The 21,085-nt window shown below is 44.3% G+C and overlaps 1 protein-coding gene across 2 annotated transcripts in view; it reads left to right on the top strand.

Annotated features, from left to right (window-relative positions):
- The window catches only part of MCPH1 (microcephalin 1), a 228,826-nt gene that overhangs the window by 22,511 nt on the left and 185,230 nt on the right, over positions 1 to 21,085 (top strand). The window contains exons 4-9 of one of the 2 annotated variants that reach the window (XM_027122536.1): positions 713 to 800; positions 3,813 to 3,927; positions 4,473 to 4,613; positions 5,325 to 5,468; positions 9,054 to 9,143; positions 10,610 to 11,776. In XM_027122536.1, coding sequence (XP_026978337.1) covers positions 713 to 800; positions 3,813 to 3,927; positions 4,473 to 4,613; positions 5,325 to 5,468; positions 9,054 to 9,143; positions 10,610 to 11,776 — 1,745 coding nt within the window. The remainder of the gene's footprint in view (positions 1 to 712; positions 801 to 3,812; positions 3,928 to 4,472; positions 4,614 to 5,324; positions 5,469 to 9,053; positions 9,144 to 10,609; positions 11,777 to 21,085) is intronic. The other variant, XM_027122537.1, reaches the window with a different exon arrangement.

Genomic DNA, 21,085 nt, shown 5'->3' with positions numbered 1-21,085 from the left:
GTATTATATGAATGAATCAGAAGAGGAGAAACCATAGCGAAGGAGATCATTTAGAAAATCATTGTAATTGTTTAGATTTGAGCAGCTGAATGCTTAGGAGTGGGTAATGGCCGAGGGATTCCCAAGGCAGGTATGGAGGTGAAGGGTGATGCAGGAGGGGAAATGGCAGATGTGAGGACAGACGGGCTGTGGAAGCAGGAGGTACAGCTCAGCGTAGCTGGGACCGCAGAGCTAGGTCTCCAGGTGATGGTGGTGCCTTGACAGAAACACACAGGAAGGAGAACTTGGTTTTGGAGGATAGATAAGCTTTCTGGCTTCAATTTCTTTAGGACCCTTCTAGCTCTAGCTTATTCATTTTATGGCCTGTTTACTCTTAAATTGTGCATTTAATAGCATGTGCTTTATGCGTGCCACACAGTGATCCTTTTGGAGTGTTGCAGGTCTCAAGTTATTGCATAAAAATTGTACTTCCTGTACCTGCCTCTCACTTCTCTTCTGCTCTTACACTTAAAAACACCAAATAGAGAAGGTTTTGGTAAATTGAATTTGTATTGCCTTTTGTGTTTGGTAATAAATGTACTTATGTTAAAGGACATGTCTATTAGAATGACATGTGTAGGGATTTCTTTCATTGCTAACTGACACGTGTGCAGATTTAATGTTGTGCGACTCTAATAGAACATGCTCATTACCGTTCGCTTTGATCACACAGATGCAGGACAGCTGGAGTGCACATCGATGAAGCGCTGTTCCCTGCAGCTAATCCCAATGAGCACCTACCAAGCCTAATGAAAAAAAAAGTAAGTACGGGACTTCAGTGTGGACTCTGGCAGTCATCAATTTATTCATTTTTTTCTTCCTAGAAAATAAAACTTTTAGAAATATATTCAAGAGTTGTCTTAATATTGCTATTGATTGTATTATTCTTCTCACACAGCATTTTTTAATGAGTTATAGAGCTTACTTTATCCCATGAATGCTTTGATGTAGTTTGTGATAAATGGAAGAGACTGTTTGCCCAAAGGAGAACTAAAAGTTGCCAAGAAACTAGCACCCTTTCAGGTGCTCTGGTAACTACTTCAGGATTCAGGTTCTCAGCATCTGTAGTAAAATACATTTGATCTGTTTGGCTGGAAAATCTCAAAAGTCTGAGGCAGAAATAGCTAAGTGTACACAGTTATTTATTACAGAAGATCTGTGCAAATATAGAGATGCTGCTTTCCTCTGAGGTCTGGTTCACGTTTGAACCACAACCGTTTTGGTTTTTTATTATTTAAAAGTTTTAATTGATTTCTGTATCTGAGGGTAAACTGTTCGCTGTGACATCAGTCACTTTGTTGTCATGTGAGAATCCCTGTTGGAGAGAAGATTTACAGACTTTCTCCACACTGAGTGAGGCAGAGGAGAGCTGTAGATTAGGGAAGACATTCCCATGGATATTTCCAAGTTTTCTGAAATAGTAAATCCTGTGTCTCCATCACATTTCATCTCAGACAAGCTGGAACGCACCCGTGCAGTGATGGAAACTCACTTGTCTCCATCCAGATTGTGTCGGACGGTAGTGAAATGGAGCATCTCATGACTCTGTGATAGACCAGCAGCAGCTGGTAGTACGTTGAGTGAACACAGATCAGACATATCGCTCCTAATTTCCCTTCCCTCAAAATAAGCACTCTTCAGTTTGACTTGGGTCCTTGCTGATCAGATGGTCTTCAGTACACGTGCTTTGAGTGAACGAGGTTCTACTACGTTACGTGTACTATTTGGGGGGTTGCTTTTTCTTCTTCACTTAACCGTGTGTTTTCATGTCAGTGTGTGTACGTGGCTCCACTTCCTTCTGCTTTGTGTTAAACAGCGTGAATGTGTCTTGGATTCATGCACCCTTAGATCATGGACGATTTTTACTAAGTATGTTGTTTGTGTGATGTATTTGAGTTTATTTCTCCAAGCGGAATATCTAGAAAGGGACTTACAGTTCCACCAGCAGTGTACAAGGGTACTTTTTCTTAACACTGACCAATGCTGGATGTTAGTCATCTTTTAAATTTTTCCTAATCTGAAGTGTTAATAATGTCTGCTCGTACCCTTCACCACTTAAGGTTTTATTAGTCCCTACAAGCATTCCCCTTCCTTCCTTTCTCCAAATGCAGTTGCAGATTAAACCTGACTCCAGACCTTATTCTTTTGGTCTTTGGGGAGGGTCTCTGCTTCGCTCCCCTCACTCTGCTGCCAGCCTGACCCTCTTGCTTGCTGTTCTTCAAACATACCACGTTTGTTTGTGTTTTAGGGCCATTGCATTGCCTGTCCCTCTGTCTGGAACACACTTCCCCCCATCCATCCATAGACGGTTCTCTGACATCCACAGGGCTTTGTACTGCTGGTCCTTTCTCACTAAGCGGCGGTTCACTCCCCTGTCTACAGTGGCAGGTCCTTCCCACCATGCCAGCCATCCTGAGCCCCCGGCCTGCTTTTTCCTTACTATAGTACTTGCCCCTTGGTAACATATTGCAGAAGTGCGGGCAGCCAGACTCTCGCGAAGACCCCAGAACCCCGCGTGGCAGTGCTCCCGAGTCCACAGAGCGCATGCTGGTCCCCTGCCCCTGTTCTGACTGCATTACCTCTGCCAGCGACGGGGCCCTCTCACTGGTAATGGGCAGTGTTGACGAGCTTTGGGGGTAGAAACGCCCCGAGCACCAGGGGCCCATAGTTACAAAGCAACACTGTTAAATTAGTGCCTTGCATGCTGTCCAGGTACTTTGGCAAAAACAGTTCAGGCCAGCTCCAGGCCCGCTGGAACTAATCCTCCTGACACACACACACGATGTAGTTTACTTATTTGTCATGTGTATTTTCTGTCACTCCTTCATAGAGTATAAGCTCCCTGATGCAGGGATCTTTCTTTGTTTCAAGACCAGTGACTGACACACAGTAACATTTTTGTTAAATGATGAATGAGTGCATTACTAACAGATAGAGCAGGGTGCTGAACAAGAGCACAGTGTAGCAGCAGCCTTGAATGGCTAAGAAGTTCTTCCTTTAGACCGGGACGCATGTGAACACACTTGGGCTGGACGCCTAAAGAGGCCTGGACAGAAGACACGCTTCCCTAGCATCCTTCAGAGACCCTCGGGTGTAGGAGTAACTGTAGGTGAAGTCGGTGTCAAGCTCAGCTTTTGTATTTACGGTGGCGACCTGCCCAAATGGGCTCTTCCGCAGGGGACCTGGGGGCCTGCGGTATAAAAAATGCTAGGAGACATGAGGACGGTAGGGTGAGACGGTGACCCGGACATCACGTGTCCGAGGTTTCCTCATTCCCTACCCTTTGGACGTGTGGTCACAGGTTTTGTTTTTTACTGGCTGAATGGAGTTGCTGTGATGTAAAGACAGTAAGACAAGATTAAATTATGGTTCTCTTCTTTGGTGGTTATAAAATAATTACTTTCGTGTTTTATTACTGTGTCATGACTTTTTAGGGAGCGGGGAGATAGACATAAAAGTAGCAAAAAATAAGGAAAAGGAGACTAATTTTGTTTAAGAATCTTCATGGACACTAAGAATGCTGGGGTCCTGAAAATGCCTCAGAAAACATAGCTACTTAGTGTGTAGCTCTTTATTCAGTCTGAAAATTCTGTCCATATTCTTACAGTTATAGGAAGAATAAACATTACAAATTCACATATAGTGAAGAAATATCTCTTTAAGTAGGTTGTATTATAGATGTTACAAAAGATATCAGGAATGTGTACGGAAGGGTTCTTTTCCTGTCTTACACAATCGCAATACAGTATTATTTTTCTGTCCTTTTTGTACAGCGCAAGTGTATGCAGCCCAAAGATTTTATGCCTAAAACACCAGAAAATGATAAAAGACTGCAAAAGAAGTTTGAGAAAATGGCTAAAGAGCTGCAGCAGCAGAAGACCACTGTGGGTAAGCTGAGAAATGCAGGCTGGCCCCCGGTGCTTGTGTCTGTACTTCTGAAGCAGCAGAACTGAGCAGAACCTTTAGCCTGCACAGTGCCGCCCGATGCCTTTCCAGAACATTGGCTGAATCCTTTGTTCTTGCGCTCGGTCATCCCACTGCTTGATGAATCGAGTCTCTCGGTGCTGTGCTGGTGCCTCCCTGACAAATCCCACATGATCGTCTGGTCCGCTGCCCCAGACAGACGTGGAGTTCTCCTTGGCATCTGTCCGCCCTGGTGCCTGTCACCCCCTGGACCCCAGACCTGCTCTGAAGTGGTCTCCCAACTCCTCCTCTGCCCTCTTCTCCCAAGCCTGCAGCACCCCATGTGGGCGTCCGGCAGCTCCTTGGCTGGCCTTCCAGCCGCTGTGTCCTTAGCCTCCACCTCCCTGCTTCAGTCAGAAGGGTGTACGTCCGAGCTCACGTGGCCGCCCCACCCGGGCTTTAACGGTCCTCAGTGTCGTCCTAAGGAAAAGATACTTAGGGTAAAATCCTGTACTTCACGTGTCCTGCAGCTGACCACATCCTATCTGATCTGCCTGTCCTGCAGCCTCACCTCAGCTCTGCCCCTCTCTGCTGTCAGCCTTCATACCTCTGCCATTTGGCCATCTTTCCTGCACCAGTGATAGTGTATTTGGAAAGAATTCAGCAAAATGGTAATGATAGATTTTAAAAAGTTCTCTTTTTAGACCAAATTTATGTCTGAATTGTCTTTTAAAAACTACAACTATAAGGTATTAAAGATTCAACTAACGTATGTCTGCATATTGCCAGAAGTGCAGTAAAAGTCGTGCAGGCCTAAGAGTTGCAAAGGGAGGCTATTGAATGATTTGTGGTCTGTTTTTTAAGGGGGGGACAGGTGGTCAGGGTCCTAAAGTTCTTTCATTACTTGCGAGGTGTGGATTCCAGGAAGCACACCACTGTTCACCCCACCCCTGAGCCCCTTACTTCATGGCCCAAGGATCCCCTGACCTCCTTCCTGCCGCCGAGTTCACGTGCGGGTCTATGTGTGTGTCTGTCAAAAGGGAAGAGGAGGGCTTCCCTGGTGGTGCAGTGGTTGGGAGTCCGCCTGTCGATGCAGGGGACACGGGTTCGTGCCCCGGTCCGGGAGGATCCCATGTGCTGCAGAGAGGCTGGGCCCGTGAGCCGTGGCCGCTGGGCCTGTGTGTCCGGGGCCTGTGTTCCGCGGCGGGGGAGGCCACAGTGATGGGAGGCCCGTGTACCGCAAAAAAAAAAAAAAAAAAAGAGAAAAAAAAGGGAAGAGGAACCCGTGGAGTAGGGGACAGGGGTGTCCTTAAGAGGAATCATATTGTTGAAGGAGGAAGGCATTTTTTTGAGATTAAAACTGGATTTTTGTTTCTTTTCAGATAATGATGTTCCTGTTCTCTTGTTTGAATCTAATGGCTCCTTGGGGTACAGTCCCACAGTTAAAATCTGCAGTGGCCACCACAGTGCAGTGGAGAAGAGGCTGCAGGAGATGAAGGAGAAACGGGAGAATCTTTCCCCCACCTGTAAGTGACACTCCATACGATGGAAATTACAAAGTAGGTGAATAAATTGTGGAAAGGGTTTTTTTTTTTTTTCCTTTACATAGATATTTTAGTTAATTTAGCTTATAATCATTTTTTTACCTCTATCAGCGTAGACTTTGTTGATATTTTCTTCCAGAAAATCTTATGCTTTATTAAGATTTTTAAAGAGTATATTGGGTACGTAGTATTCTCCAGGTTTAAGATCCTGTTGTTCCTTTGTAATTTTTCATATATTCGGGATTTTTTTTTTAATTAATTGGGCCCCTCTTTTGAAGGAGTTTGCTTTAGATTAAGTAATGCTTCAGTTTATGTTTTCCTTTATTTCTTTTATCTTGAAAGTTTTTAAGTAATATACAGAACGTTGACCAGTAGTACATCGTTTGTAGTAAACATCCATCTTGATTCCCACCTCATTCTCCTCTGCCGCTGGGTAACCCATGTTTTATGTTGATGTGTTTCTCCAGATCTTTTTCAGTGGGTCACATGTCTGTGTACACATGAACAAGATAAGCCTTCTGTATTTTCCTCTGTGGTGGTGTAACTTTTCTTTACCTAAATTGGATCGTGGCATACCTCTCATTTTCAGCTTTCTTGTTTTACTGAAGAGTGTATTGGTGTGGACCTCCATCTTTATTTTAATTTTTAAAGATGTCGCATAGTAGTCTAGACTTTTGATATTGAAGCATCCGTCTGTTGCTGGATATTTGTCCATTTTGTCTTTCTTTTTTTTTTTTAATTTTTGGCCTCGCTGTGCAGCTTGCGGGATCTTAGTTCCCCGATGAGGGAGGGGATTGAACTGCAGGCCCCAGGAGTCCTAGCCACTGGACCAGCCAGCGAATTCCCCCAGTTTTTCTTTATTAGAAACAGCGCTGCAGTTTTTATTCTTTTTAACTACACGGTATGGTGGTTCTTGTTCTTTTGTGACCGTTTTCCTCCCTGGACATAAGGCTTTTCCCCCCACTGTTTACTGTTATAACCCACACGCCAGTGGACATGCTTCTATATGAATCTTTATGTTCCTCTGTATTTCATGTATCGCAATAATAATTCATAAAGGCAGAATTTTAAAATTTTGGTAGATATTGTCACATTGTCCTTCAAAAAGTTTGTGTCATTTTACCCTTTGCCAGCTGTTTATAAGAACTGCAGTTTCACACCCTTGGGAAACTAGGTTAAGATACACGAACTCTGCTGTTTGTCATAATGCGGTGACTTTTGTGAAACAGAAATACTACGTTTAAGGTAGACAAATCTGTTCTGTTTGTCTTTTCCTTCTGGCCTCTAGGATTCCTGTGATGCTTAGAACTCCTCCACCACAAGCTTTCAAAATTGTATTTTCTGCTATTACTTGTATGGTTTATTTTTAAGGTTAGTTGTTTCATCTGTCCTGAATTTATATCTATATTTATGCAATGGGCATGTGTATCAGTTAAGGTTAGTTGTGGCCGCCGATAACGGACAAATGCAAAAACCAATGGCTGCACTTAGATAGAGTTGTGTTTCTCCGTCCTGCCAAAGAAAGAGGCAGGCAGGGTTCGGGGAGGCTGTTCTGTGGTGTCTTGGAGAGCGGGGTCCCGACCTCCTGCCTGGCTTCCCTGGAGCCAGCTCCCTGTGAGCAGCCTCACCAGCTCCTGCCGCTGCCGCTGCCGAGCTCTGCTGGCCAGAGCACAGTCCTGTGGCTCTTCCTGCTTGCAAGCTAAGTGCGACCGTGTGTGGCCCAGGAGCTACAAAGGCAAAACACCACTCTGGATGAGCCAAGAAATACAATACAGTTCTTTGTGTTTGTACATCTAATTTAATCTGCCAGTTTAATTTAAAATGGGCAGTGGCATTCAGGATGGCATAGCTAAGGGGACTGCGGTAGTTTTAGCCTAGGAAGTAGGAAACCAAATACAAGTCACCTGCAGGGCACTGCAAGCAAGACTGAAGAGTAGTCTTAACTAGGGTGTGTGTCTGCACTCATAAAATCAGGGTCTGTTGCAAGAGGCAGGTGGGAATGGCCATTGAGCTAGGTAACTAGCAGTGTTCCAGGGGACTGTCCAGATTGTTTCGACAAATCATTATATATGTGTGCAAACTAATTTGCCTTGAACTTTATTCCACTACTTTACAGTGTTAATTCTGCTACGTAACTGCCTCCTGCAGTTAAGTTTAAATTCAGTTGAAAATGTTACCTGTGTGCTTACCTTTCTTATCTCGGTTTATTCTCATTTTCTAATCGTTCGCCCAAGTTTTCTCAGAAGTGTATTCTTTTAAGTCTCCTCAAAAAACATCTCTGGGGGGGCTTCCCTGATGGTGCAGTGGTTGAGAGTCCGCCTGCCGATGCAGGGGACATGGGTTCGTGCCCCGGTCCGGGAAGATCCCACATGCCGCGGAGCGGCTGGGCCCGTGAGCCATGGCCGCTGAGCCTGCGCGTCCGGAGCCTGTGCTCCGCAACGGGAGAGGCCACAACAGTGAGAGGCCCGCATACCGCAAAAAAAAAAAAAAAAATCTCTGGGGACTTCCCTGGTGGCACAGTGATTAAGAATCCTCCAGCCAACGCAGGGGACATGGGTTCGAGCCCTGGTCTGGGAAGATCCCACATGCCGCGGAGCAACTAAGCCCATGTGCCACAACTATTGAGCCTGTGCCCTAGAGCCCGCAAGCCACAACTACTGAGCCCGCGTGCCATAAATACTGAAGCCCGTGCGCCTAGAGCCCGTGCTCCACAACAAGAGAAGCCACCGCAATGAGAAGCCCGTGCACTGCAACAAAGAGTAGCCCCCGCTGGCTGCAACTAGAGAAAGCCCGCGTGCAGCAACAAAGACCCAATGAGCCAAAACTAAATAAATAAATTAATTAATTATTAATTAAAAAAAAAATCTCTGGCCGTGAGGCCGATATCTCTCTCTTGTCTGTGCTCTGTTGCATGCACAGCCTTTGAAGGTGACGCCTGTGGCCTTAGCTGTTGAATCGCTGATCTCCGGGATGTTTTTCTGTGAAGCCCCCGCCCTCCGGACACTTGGGGCTGAGTAGTTCTTTGTTGCTGGGGCCATCCTGTGCCCGGCAGAGTGATCCGCAGCATCCCTGGCCCCTGCCCCCTAGATGCCGGTAGCATGGCTCCTGTCCACCGCAGCCCCACCCGCGACATCCAGCAGCATCTGCAGGGGCCAGGCCGCCCCTGGTTGAGAACCACTGCTCTGGTCATAGAGGCAGCTGTCGGTGATCATTGTGAGAAAAGCCTTGATCGTTGAGAAGTGAGACTGACTGAAAGGTTCTCTACCCGTATCGAGCTTCTGCTTAGGTCTAGGCCGGCCGACTTTCCAAGAGCCCTTCCAACTTTTATTATCCTAGGATTCTGTGCCTTTTTTATGATATGATTTGTATAAATTATATTTTAATGATTCTCATCATCTGTAATAGATTTGAGTAAGATATCTAGAATAGCATGTATTAGGAATAAGTCGTGGGTGTGGGTGTGTGTGTCAGTGCCACATGAGTGGAATGAGTGGACCTAGTATTGGCTTCATCTACTACCAGAGATCAGAGTTGTTATTTAATGAGGAGTTTTGATTATGTTTTCAGCTTCCCAGATCGTTGAAAAGTCTGACGATAACACCGTTAATGCTCTGTGTGAAGCATCTTTGAACCTTTCGCATGATACTTTGTGTTCAGGTAAAATTATTTTCACAAAAGCTTCGTTCTGTGCATGGTTTATTCTTTAATCTCTTTGGCGTGTATTGAAATTATTTGCCCACGTATCTTAAGTAATCACCATCTTTTTATTTCATACTTGATGCGTGTGTGAAACAAGTGACAACAGTAACTAGCTCAGTTTCATCGTTGGCTGTGCCGTGGGCGCTGCTCGCGTGTCTGTATCTCGTCTGATTGTCCTGTTAGCCCCGTGACGCAGGCCCCGTCGTTGTCCCCCTCCTGCCGGTGAGAAAGACCGGCCAGCGAGAAGTCAGACAGCTCGTAAGAGGTCACACCATTTGTGAGCGGCTGAGCCGGGCTTCGAAGTAGGCAGTCTGACTTCAGAGTTTACTCTCTTATGCCGTGTCATGCTGCTTGCCAGCCTTTTGAAAAGTGAGCTAAGCTTATTCAGCTGCTAAAATTAAACACGTCCTATGTTTCCAGCTGCTGACTTAGAGACACGCAGCACCACCCGCCCGCTGGGCTTCTCTCTGCTCCCTGGGGGCTGCCCCTCTCCTCCCTCTTTAAAAGTAGAGCCTTAGTGGTGTCAGTCAGTAAGTTAAGACATCTCTGTTGCCTCTGGTGTGGAGTTTCTATAAACTGGGAGTCCTCCATCTGTTCAGCAAGCGCCGAGCCCCTATCAGAGGAGCCAGTGCTGGGCCAACGGCTCCGGATTCCAGAAAGCAGTGTCTGTGCTGGGGGCCTCTAGGCTAGGGAGGGGGGCAGATAGGAGTATAAGCACAGGGCGGTGACACACATGCTCTTAAAGGTTTGGGTGGAATTCTGTGTAGCAGAGGAGGACGTGCAAGACCAGAGCTGGTGAAGTCTGGGAGGATTTGCAGAGGTCTGACGTCCGAGGTGGGTTTCGAAGGAAGGGTAGTGTTTATCCAGGTTAGAGCATGGAGCAGGGGGAGTGTAAAGGCAGCTTTCGGGAGCTGGGCAGAGCTTCGCGTTACCCTCAAGAAACGTGTAGGAAGGTGCGTGGAGAGCCAGAGCCCTGAGATGTGCCAGGCGGCTCCTGGAATTTGAATACAGAGTGAGGACTTTGGCAGGCAGCAGGGAGCCTGGGCAGCCGAGTTCATGGTGGTTGACTAGAGCCTGAACGCAGTGGTCCTTCATTCTCGGACTCCTGGCCTCCTCGAGGCCTCAGTGACGGGGTGCGGACGCTGTTCGTGGAGCGAGGCGCCCGGGCGTGTGAACATGCAGAGCACCACGCCCTCTCCGACCCCACCTTGTTCCCCGCGCACGGGGAAGCCCGGGTCCCCTGGTTAGAAACGCCGGCCAGGAGAGTGTCCTCACCTGCCGTGAGAAGCGGGTGTGGGTGACGCCCTTCTGAAGCAGGAGCCGTGCTTAGGGAGGGTCGCTTTATCACGTTATGGGCGGACTGAGAATTAGTCTTGTAATAATGTAAACCATTAAAAAGTTGGTTCTTTATTAATGTTTTCCAGAGGACTCCTTTGCTGGTGTTCTGCACTTGTCTTTTGATGATCTTTGTGGGAGCTCTGGATGTGGGACCCAGCAGAGGAGACTGGGAGGATTCCTTGACGAAAGTAAAAGCGCTGCGTGTGCTTCCTCAGCTGTGTTGAAAGCGAGAAGTGTCCGTCCGCCAGCAACTCCCGGGCCCCTTGGTCAGTTAACCCTTCACCAGTCCCCCGGCAGCCTTTCCAAGGGAGACACCCACCGGCAGAGGGTTGCTGCGGGCCAAGTCATCACCCCCGACGTGAAGCCAGCACGGGAGCCGGCTGAGGGGGTGTTTGATGAGAAGAGGGGCCTGTCTCCTACGCCATCTGTAACAAATGAGCCCGCCGGGGGCCCTTCATGTCCCCAGAGCCCCTCAGCCACGAGAAGAAGGGTGTCGGCGAACTCCAGTCCACCCCCGGAGGAGAGACTGAGCAAGAGGCGGTGCCTCGGGTGGCCCCCCGCGCCCCGGCTACAGCTGGAGAACAGCCCGAAGTGCGCGAGCAGCTCTGCCGTGGAGACTCTGGGCCGCGGGGAGTCCTCGTACGATGATTACTTTTCTCCCGATAACCTCAAGGAGAGGGACTCGGGGAGCCTCCTTCCCAGGGTGCAGCCGCCCGCCGGCCCTGCCCTGCTCCACTGCATGAGGAGCCTTTCCAGGAGAGAGAGGACCAGCCTCCTGGAAAGGGCTGACTTCTCCTGCATCGGCAGAAGCCCCAGGTCAGCCGGTGGTACCGACTCAACGGTGAAGGCTGGCTTCCGTCTCCAGAAGCCTGCAAACTACGGAGCTGATCCGGGCTTGAGCAGCGTGACTTCTAAGGAAACGCGTGCTGCTGAAGGAACCCCAGGGGACTGTCCCCGGGCCGAGGCTCGGGGAGGGGGAGACGCCCGCCCGGGCGGGAGTGACTCTCCCCATACCCTCAACGGACTCACTCCTCAGAAGGGACTTCGAGGTGATTTTACTTCTTTAAAAGGAAGCAATAAAGAAGTGAAAGGATGGATTGACATAAAAAGCACACAGAAAGAAGATACTCCTAAAATGGTGAATTCCCCTGAAAGTGAAGCACAAAGTGATGATAAGCTAAACTTTGTAGGCGACTGGGATGTGGAAAAGTCTGCAGAGGCAATGGAAGAGTTACCCCGAGGATGTAGTGAAAGTATGTGAACCTCCTTTACCGGTCTCTCCACTATAAGAATATGTAGTAGTGTGTCCATCTTCCACGTTTATCACAACTTTTTCATAATCAAAATTTCCTTTTTTCCCTTTTATTAAACTTTAAAGAATGTATGTTTGATATTTATAGCGATAAATTCTTTAACTTCTTGAGGAATAGACAGCTTACTGCCCCATGGAATTTCTAGGTTCCTTGGTCAAACCTGTTATTAGGAATACATTTCTCTAAGTCTTATAGGTGAAAAGAAAAGGTGATGTCTGGATGTGTTGTGTGAGCAGTGGACTAGATGAGCGCTTTTCCTTGTTTCAGTGCAGCCTGTCACTGCAGCATCACTGTGCAAAGAGGCACGTGAGTGGAGGTCTTTTAAAACTCTCAGTTTGTAATGGTGAGGCCGTTTATTTTAGAAGGGAAATTGAGTGTAAGCCATTCATTCTGTTAAGAAAAGATAAATGTGGAAACAAGTTAATATTTATTTTTGAAGAAACTGGGCAATTTAGCTATGAAGAAATTTTTTAAGTATTTTTAAGTAAATAGTTCACTGTAACAGGCCTTATTAGATTTCTGTTTATTTGCTTTAAGCATGTCATTTAAATAGATGCATTCCTATCTGTAATTTAGTTGTAACCATAGTAATGAGCTATGTCATAGCAAAAGTAGCAACAGTTTTGCACTTTCTGATGATAAGCACAGACAGGTTTCAGCAAGCAAAAGTGAAGAAATCTTGAACTTAAACCACCTTCACCTAAAGATTGGGTTAAAATTTTGATAAGGCCAAGTTTATTCTTCATTATTTCTCTACTCCTTGAATCATTTTAACCACCCTTTTCAAGTTGGAGAAGTTATATGGACTGAAATATAATCACAGATGTATTGCATATCTTTTCCTTGGGTATGAACTCCCCAAAATCATCTCAGTAAAAGAATTTAATTTGTATATCATTAACCTTCTTTTTATGTCTGAGCTTTCTGATATATGTAAAACTTTATTATATATTTATAAAATATATAAAATTTGACATAAAACTATATTTTACATTCCATTAGGGTTAGTATGTGTTTTCAAAATATTTATTTTAAAATCATGTCAAGCCTAAAATTAATATAAAACAGTGAGTGTACAGAATTATTTTGGTAGCTAAGACTATCCTGTTCTTGAAGCTCACATTCTCGTTCTCAGTTTTCATCTTGTGTATTCTTTCAGCTTTTGAATAATGCTTAATGACATGCAAATATAAGTCAAGTAAAAAAAAAAAAAAAAAAATCTGCTTCCAGGCGGTGTGAGCACCCTGCAGCCCCAGCGCTATGCACAGTGTGATGGTCCTGCTCTGGGGCTCACCGCCACGTCCAGGGCCCCGAGGGTTCTGGGGCTCACGGGCTGTAGGCAGGGCCCTGGCGTAACTGAATCTCAGAGACGGAATCAGATATTCTGTGTTCCCTAACGTAAGGACATGTAGATTGGTCTTGTTTTATGTCATCCCAAGAGAGAAAATCATTGAATATAGGACAGGAAAAGACTTACCTATTGTCTAGCCTAAACCTAGGTCTTTGTTTTATGGTGGTAAAATAAAGACCCACTGATGTCTTAGGTGGTCCACGGTCAGTCCACCTGGCATCCCACCTCTCTCTGGGAGCCCCCCCCCCGCCCCCGCCCAGGTAAAAGCACATGGCCTGCGGGCTACCTTAGACATTCGTAGATGCCGAAATTGCGAAGCGGTGAAGCCCACTCTGTACTCCAAGCTGTACCTCTGCAAATCTTTTATGTTGCAATAAAAGTCTTTTTTCAATTTCTGTTTCCGTTCACTTTTACTCATCACCCTTGTCAGTGTCTAAGATAGATAGTGTGCAGCAAAGGTTGTGAGAAGAGGTTACAAAGACACTCAGTAATAAACGTTAACAGAACAAGAATGGAGGGAGAAACTTCTGATTTTTAGAATAACCTTTGAAATCATATTAACCAATAATTGTTTTCTTTCTAAGCTTTTCATTCTCTAGTTTCATAAAAATACACAAATACATGCTCAGTGTAAGAGAAACTGCTAAAAAGGGTAAAATCATCCTGTCCTACTCTCCTCATCTACCCCTTTCTGTTAGTTCATTTAACAGGGGTTTTGTGCACCTGTCGTGTCCCGGGTTCCCTTCTAGTTCCCAGGGAGACGGCAGAGAAGGAGGCAGCGCCCCCGCCCCCCAGAGGTTACATCCTAGTGAGGAGGAGGGGACAGCAGGTGTACGTCAGCATCATGCCAGGTAGCGCGCCGCGTGAGACAAGGGCGCTGGTTAGGTTAGGGAAGGCCTCTCGGAGGAGGTGACCTTGGCTCACAGGCCTGGGCGTGGGAGAACAGGTACCTTGTGGCTGGGGATCATGTTTCAGCCTGAGGAAGCAGCAAGTGCAAATGTCCTGAGGTAGAAAATGCCCACAAGCGCCGCAAGGAAGCCACCATAGCGACAGCTCTCTGGGCTGAGGGAGATGGGCAGGAAGTACAGTCAGAGAGGCCCCGACAAGCCTGGGGTGGCTTTGTTTTGTTTTCAAGTGTGATGAGCCACTGGCGGGTTTCAAGCAGGGAGTAACCAGTTGTGATTTTTGTTTTGGATGTAACCCTGGGAGTGTCTGCTAGAGGCAGTCAGCCAGCAGTTGTGTTTCCTTCCAGACATTGTGTGTGTGTGTGTGTGTACAAACACACAAGTGCAAGAAGATGTTTTAGGGGGATTTTATCGCATACGTAGGATTACATTATCCTATTGCCTTAAAATCTGTTTTTTTGAAAAATACGTCGTTTCCGTATCAGTATCAACAGAGCAATAGGTCTACCTCATTTTAAAATATGTTTCAGGAGTCAATGAAATTTTTCTGTAATGAGTCAGATAGTAAATATTTTAGACTTTGTGGGCCAGGAGGCAAAATCAAGGTACATAGGTAGTTATACAATGAGAAAAAGACATTTTTACAAAATTTTTATCGGCTAAACTGAAAGTTGAGTATAACTTTTTTGTAATACAAGTCTAATGAGAGTAGAATTCTACTTTGGGGGAAGAATAACTTAATTGGGGTTCAGATTGAGTGATCTCATCAAAATTGATCGCTAATGTTTATTAAGGCTGACGTGTAATAAGATTTTACGTATTTCACCTTTGAAAATGCCGTTTCACACAGATAGCCTACCACTCCCGAAGCAGGCGGTTTTCATCGAGCACATGTTGCCTAGGAAGGATCTACAGGCTTTTATTAGTGTCCGCTGTGTGTGCCCTGTAGCACGTCCTCCTGGAGCAGGTGAAGCTCCTCCGCTGTGCAGTTGTGTGGGGTTTGAGTAAATCCCCTTTGCTCTTGCCTCAAGGTCTGCAAAACGTTGCTGGAACTGGAGCTTGCTTGTGGGAGACACATCCACATCAAATTAGCACGACAATGGAGATCTTCTTGTTTTAACTTCTGGCACCGCAGGACAGGAAGTATGTAAAGCTGCTACATGTCACTTACGTGTGGAAATGGCTTTCCACCCCCTGTGGCATTGCTGACCACAGCTCTTCGGATGCCCACCTGAGGTCGGTTTTCACTGTCAACTAGGTAAAGCCGATTCATCATCCTGAATTAGCGCACAGCTTGGCCGATGCTCGTTTCTCAGTAACAAAGGTGGCTGGAGTGGTCCCACGGGTGCCACGTGGCCACCGGCAGGAGCAGAAGGAAATCCTTTCCACACCCACGCCCTCACTGTGGTCCCCTGGTCTGAGAGAGGCTTTGCCGTGGATGATGGAATTGCATGTCAGCACAGACACGTGCCTTATCTAAACAGATTGGCCATGTCCAATTATTAGGTTCTTTTTGATGAATCATAGTCGCCAGTAGAGGTTGATGAAGGCAGTTTGCCGTCTTCTGCAAGCTCTGTCTACCAGCTCTGTCTCCAGACACGCAGATATTCTAAAACATGATTGGCATGCAGATGGGGAACCGTCCACAGATCAGACATGTAAGCTGAAGTCCCCAGTCTTGTCCTTTAAGTTAACTGTCTGTACCTGATCTGAAAGGTTTAGTAGAGGCAGACGGGATTCTCGGGGCTCATTTCTGGAAACTGGGCAGCATCGGGCCACTAGATAACCCTCAGCCCTGCAGTTTCTTATAGGACCATTTAGGGACCAAGTCTTGGATATGACCCCTGGGTACCAGCTATGGCACGTGCCCTACTCATACGTGGGTAGGAGGGCCCTGTGATATTCTAGCCAATCCATGAATTTAACTGAGAAACATTCCTGGCATCCATTACTCTGATTAACAAGCCGATGATATCACCAGTTACCACTCATTTCTTTCATCCACTTTGCCAGTTAACAAAGCATCTAGTATTGGGCGGGAGGGTTTATAGGAGTTGTCTCTAAAGTGTGATGTTTCTGTGAGCTCACCACTACTGGCGGGGGTGTCTTGATAGGGAAGCAGTAGCTCACGTACTTCATGTCACACAGTCTGTGATGAAAGTCTGTGACTTACAGCCTTCACGACACTGTGCTGCTCTGTCTTGGTGCACTAATCCTTGGGACAGAAATGGCAGGAGGGGTCTGTGCTGGCTTTGGTGGGTATGTTGGTGGTCGCTGCCTGTGTCTCTGAGTTGGGAAGGATTATGAGGCTTGGTCTTGGCTTTGAAGGACAAGGTGACATGAATAGTAGTGTCTGCTTAGAGAAGTGACTAACATGCTTCAGTAGCGGGTCTATCTGGATTATCACTTTAATTGGAGAATTACAGGCAAAAATGCTATAGTAATTGTCTGTAGAAGGTATTTTGTATATTTCTTCATTTGTAACCCCAGGCAGGGAATTGCTTTTATAATTTCAGATTTGTTTTGCAGCCTTTTGAGAAAGTGATAATCTTATTTTGATGTAGTTGATACATCTCACTGAAGTCATCAGCAGATATACCATTTTCAATTGAATTAATTAAAAATATTTCATACATGTTTTACGAAAGCAAAGCCCAGCAAATTATAGGCACTTACATACTCTTATTCAGTGTAGAACATTTTGTATATTCTGAATATTTCTTCATTTAAGAGAAAGTATGATTTACTATTGTACCAAGTAGGTAGGCATACGTGTACATGTATCCCTTAAGTATTTAAAATTGAAGATTAATTATTGTACTTCTGGAAAATTCAAGTAAAATACAAATATATTCAGAAGAGTGTTTCTCCACACCCTCTTCTCCAGAACCTGCCAGACCACTCACTGGAGGTAAGAAATCCTAACAGCTTGACCTAAGTTACTCAACCTATGCGGCTACAAGGAGGATATTAGAACCCACTGATTATTTGACTGCTTGATTTGTTTATTTGTGTATTTATTCATTTATTCACTAATCACCTATGTCCAGCACATAAGCACAAGGGGAGTTAATGATGTAAAGCTCCGTCCCTTTCCCTTCAGGAGCTTAGACATGCAGGGAAGACGGAGTCAAGTTAATCCATATACGAGGATCAGGCAATTCAAAAGATGGAGAGATGACCCCCCAATGGGAGAGGTTATATGGTATTAAAACTGATATACGTATTTAAAATCCAGATTTTAATTATCTCTACAATGATTATAAAGGAAAAGATTCCACATCATCTTTTGAAGATCATCATTAGATTTTATTTTTGTTTTCTTGGTTAACAAAGTGAACTTGATATTTTAGCAGATGAATGTGTGTGTGTGTGTATTCTCTTGTCACCTGAGTAATGCTTGTATAGAACTTGTGAACTGGCACGTATCCAAATCCCAAAAGTATATATGGAAAGGATTTTTCCTGGGTGTCTTTTAAGGCTCTTTCCACAGTTTTAATATTCTGCATTCTACATTGTTCTTAAATAATTCATTATTCAGATTTTAGGAGCTCAGAAGAAATTTCCCACTGGGACCGCGTTAACATTTTCTATTGATTAGTATACACCTTTATTGTTAAAATTATAGATTCTTAAAAATCAGCCTTCAGAAGCCTTTTTTTCTTTGATATAGTTGATCTTAGAGTGTCTTGTACCTGTAAATATTAATTGCTTTAATATATTATTAGTAATAGTATTATTAGTCTTAATTCTGTGTCTTGGAAGTAGGAAAGTAGGCTGTGCAGGAGGATAGATTGTTGGGAATAAGTTTATTTTGTATTTCTCTGCCCTGGACAAAACATGGACCAAGTTTCTTTTCTTTTTTATTTATAACATCTTCATTGGAGTATAATTGCTTTACAATGGTGTGTTAGTTTCTGCTGTACAACATAGTAAATCAGCTATACATAAACCTGTATCCCCATATCTCCTCCCTCTTGCGTCTCCCTCCCACCCTTCCTATCCCACCCCTCTAGGTGGTCACCAAGCTCCAAGCTGATCTTCCTGTGCTATGCGGCTGCTTCCCACTAGCTAGCTATTTTACATTTGGTAATGTATATAAGTCCATGCCACTTTCTCACTTCGTCCCAGCTTCCCCTTCCCCTTCCCCTTCCCCGTGCCTCAGGTTCATTCTCTACGTCTGCATCTTTATTCCTGTCCTGCCCCTAGGTTCTTCAGAACCTTTTCTTTTTTAGATTCCATAATACGTGTTAGCATACAGTATTTGTTTTTCCTTCTGACTTACTTCACTCTGTATGATAGTCTCTAGGTCCATCCACCTCACTACAGATAACTCAATTTCATTTCATTTTATGGCGGAGTAATATTCTGTTGTATATAATATGTGCCACATCTTCTTTATCCATTCATCGGTCGATGGACACTTAGGTTGCTTCCATGTCCTGGCTATTGTAAATAGAGCTGCAATGAACATTGTGGTACGTGCTTCTTTTTGAATTATGGTTTTCTCGGGGTATATGCCCAGTAGTGGGATTTCAGGGTCATATGGTAGTTCTATTTTTAGTTTTTTGAGTAACCTCCATACTGTTCTCCATAGTGGCTGGTATCAATTTACATTCCCACCAGCAGTGCAAGAGGGTTCCCTTTTCTCCACACCCTCTCCAGCATTTACTGTTTGTGAATTTTGTGATGATGGCCATTCTGACTGATGTGAGGTGATACCTCATTGTAGTTTTGATTTGCATTTCTCTAGTGATTAGTGATGTTGAGCATCCTTTCATGTGTTTGTTGGCAATCTGTATGTCTTCTTTGGAGAAATGTCTATTTAGGTCTTCTGCCCATTTTTGGATGGGGTTGTTTGTTTTTTTGATATTGAGCTGTATGAGCTGCATGTATATTTTGGAGATTAATCCTTTGTCCGTTGCTTCGTTTGCAAGTATTTTCTCCCATTCTGAGGGTTGTCTTTTCATCTTATTTATGGGTTCCTTTGCTGTGCAAAAGGTTTTAAGTTTCATTAGGTCCCATTTGTTTATTTTTGTTTTTATTTCCATTTCTCTAGAAAGTGGGTCAGAAAGATCTTGCTGTGGTGTATGTCATAGAGTGTTCTGCCTATATTTTCCTCTAAGTTTTATAGTGTCTGGCCTTACATTTAGGTCTCTAATCTCTTTTGATTTTGTTTTTGTGTATGGTGTTAGGGAGTGTTCTAATTTCATTCTTTGACATGTAGCTGTCCAGTTTTCCCAGCACCACTTACTGAAGAGGCTGTCTTATCTCCATTGTATATTCTTGCCTCCTTTATCAAAAATAAGTTGACCATATGTGTGTGGGTTTATCTCTGGGCTTTCTATCCTGTTCCATTGATCTATATTTTTGTTTTTGTGCCAGTACCATACTGTCTTGATTACCGTAGCTTTGTAGTATAGTCTGAAGTCAGGGAGCCTGATTCCTCCAGCTCTGTTTTTCTTTCTAGGATTGCTTTGGCTATTCGGGGTCTTTTGTGTCTCCATACAAATTGTGAACTTTTTTGTTCTAGTTCTGTGAAAAATGCTATTGGTAGTTTGATAGGGATTGCACTGAATCTGTAGATTGCTTTGGGTAGTATAGTCATTTTCACAATGTTGATTCTTCCAATCCAAGAACATGGTATATCTCTCCATCTGTTTGTATCATCTTCAATTTCTTTCATCAGTGTCTTCTAGTTTTCTGCATACAGGTCTTTTGTCTCCTTAGGTAGGTTTATTCCTAGGTGTGTTTTTCTTTTTGTTGCAGTGGTAAATGGGAGTGTTTCCTTAATTTCTCTTTCAGATTTTTCATCATTAGTGTATAGGAATGTAAGAGGTTTCTGTGCATTAATTTTATATCCTGCTACTTTACCAAATTGATTGATTAGCTCTAGTAGTTTTCTGGTAGCATCTTTAGAATTCTCTATGTATAGTATCATGTCATCTGCAAATAGTGACAGCTTTACGTCTTCTTTTCCGATTTGGATTCCTTTTATTTCCTTTTCTTCTCTGATTGCTGTGGGTAAAACTTCCAAAACTATGTTGAATAATAGTGGTGAGAGTGGGCAACCTTGTCTTGTTCCTGATCTTAGTGGAAATGCTTTCAGTTTTTCACCATTGAGGACGATGTTGGCTGTGGGTTTGTCATATATGGCCTTTATTATGTTGAGGAAAGTTCCCTCTATGCCTACTGTCTGCAGGGTTTTTATCATAAATGGGTGTTGAATTTTGTCGAAAGCTTTCTCTGCATCTATTGAGATGATCATATTGTTTTTCTCCTTCAGTTTGTTAATATGGTGTATCACATTGATTGATTTGCGTATATTGAAGAATCCTTGCATTCCTGGAATAAACCCCACTTGATCATGGTGTATGATCCGTTTAATGTGCTGTTGGATTCTGTTTGCTAGTATTTTGTTGAGGATTTTTGCATCTATGTTCATTAGTGATATTGGCCTGTAGTTTTCTTTCTTTGTGACATCCTTGTCTGGTTTTGGTATCAGGGTGATGGTGGCCTCGTAGAATGAGTTTGGGAGTGTTCCTCCCTCTGCTATATTTTGGAAGAGTTTGAGAAGGATAGGTGTTAGCTCTTCTCTAAATGTTTGATAGAATTTGCCTGTGAAGCCATCCGGTCCTGGGCTTTTGTTTGTTGGAAGATTTTAAATCACAGTTTCAATTTCAGTGCTTGTGATTGGTCTGTTCATATTTTCTATTTCTTCCTGGTTCAGTCTTTTCAGTTGTGCATTTCTAAGAATTTGTCCATTTCTTCCAGGTTGTCCATTTTATTGGCATAGAGTAGCTTGTAGTAATCTCTCATGATCCTTTGTACTTCTGCAGTGTCAGTTGTTACTTCTTCTTTTTCATTTCTAATTCTATTGATTAGAGTCTTCTCCCTTTTTTTCTTGATGAGTCTGGCTAATGGTTTATCAGTTTTGTTTATCTTCTCAAAGGACCAGCTTTTAGTTTTATTGATCTTTGCTATCGTTTCCTT

The sequence above is a fragment of the Aethalodelphis obliquidens genome, unplaced genomic scaffold (genome assembly GCF_003676395.1).
Source record: "Aethalodelphis obliquidens isolate GAN/ISIS:26980383/991018 unplaced genomic scaffold, ASM367639v1 scaffold25, whole genome shotgun sequence".
In the NCBI taxonomy this organism is placed as follows: domain Eukaryota; kingdom Metazoa; phylum Chordata; class Mammalia; order Artiodactyla; family Delphinidae; genus Aethalodelphis; species Aethalodelphis obliquidens.
The sequence above is the reverse complement of the archived record's forward strand: the minus strand, read 5'-3'. Positions and strand labels throughout refer to the sequence as shown.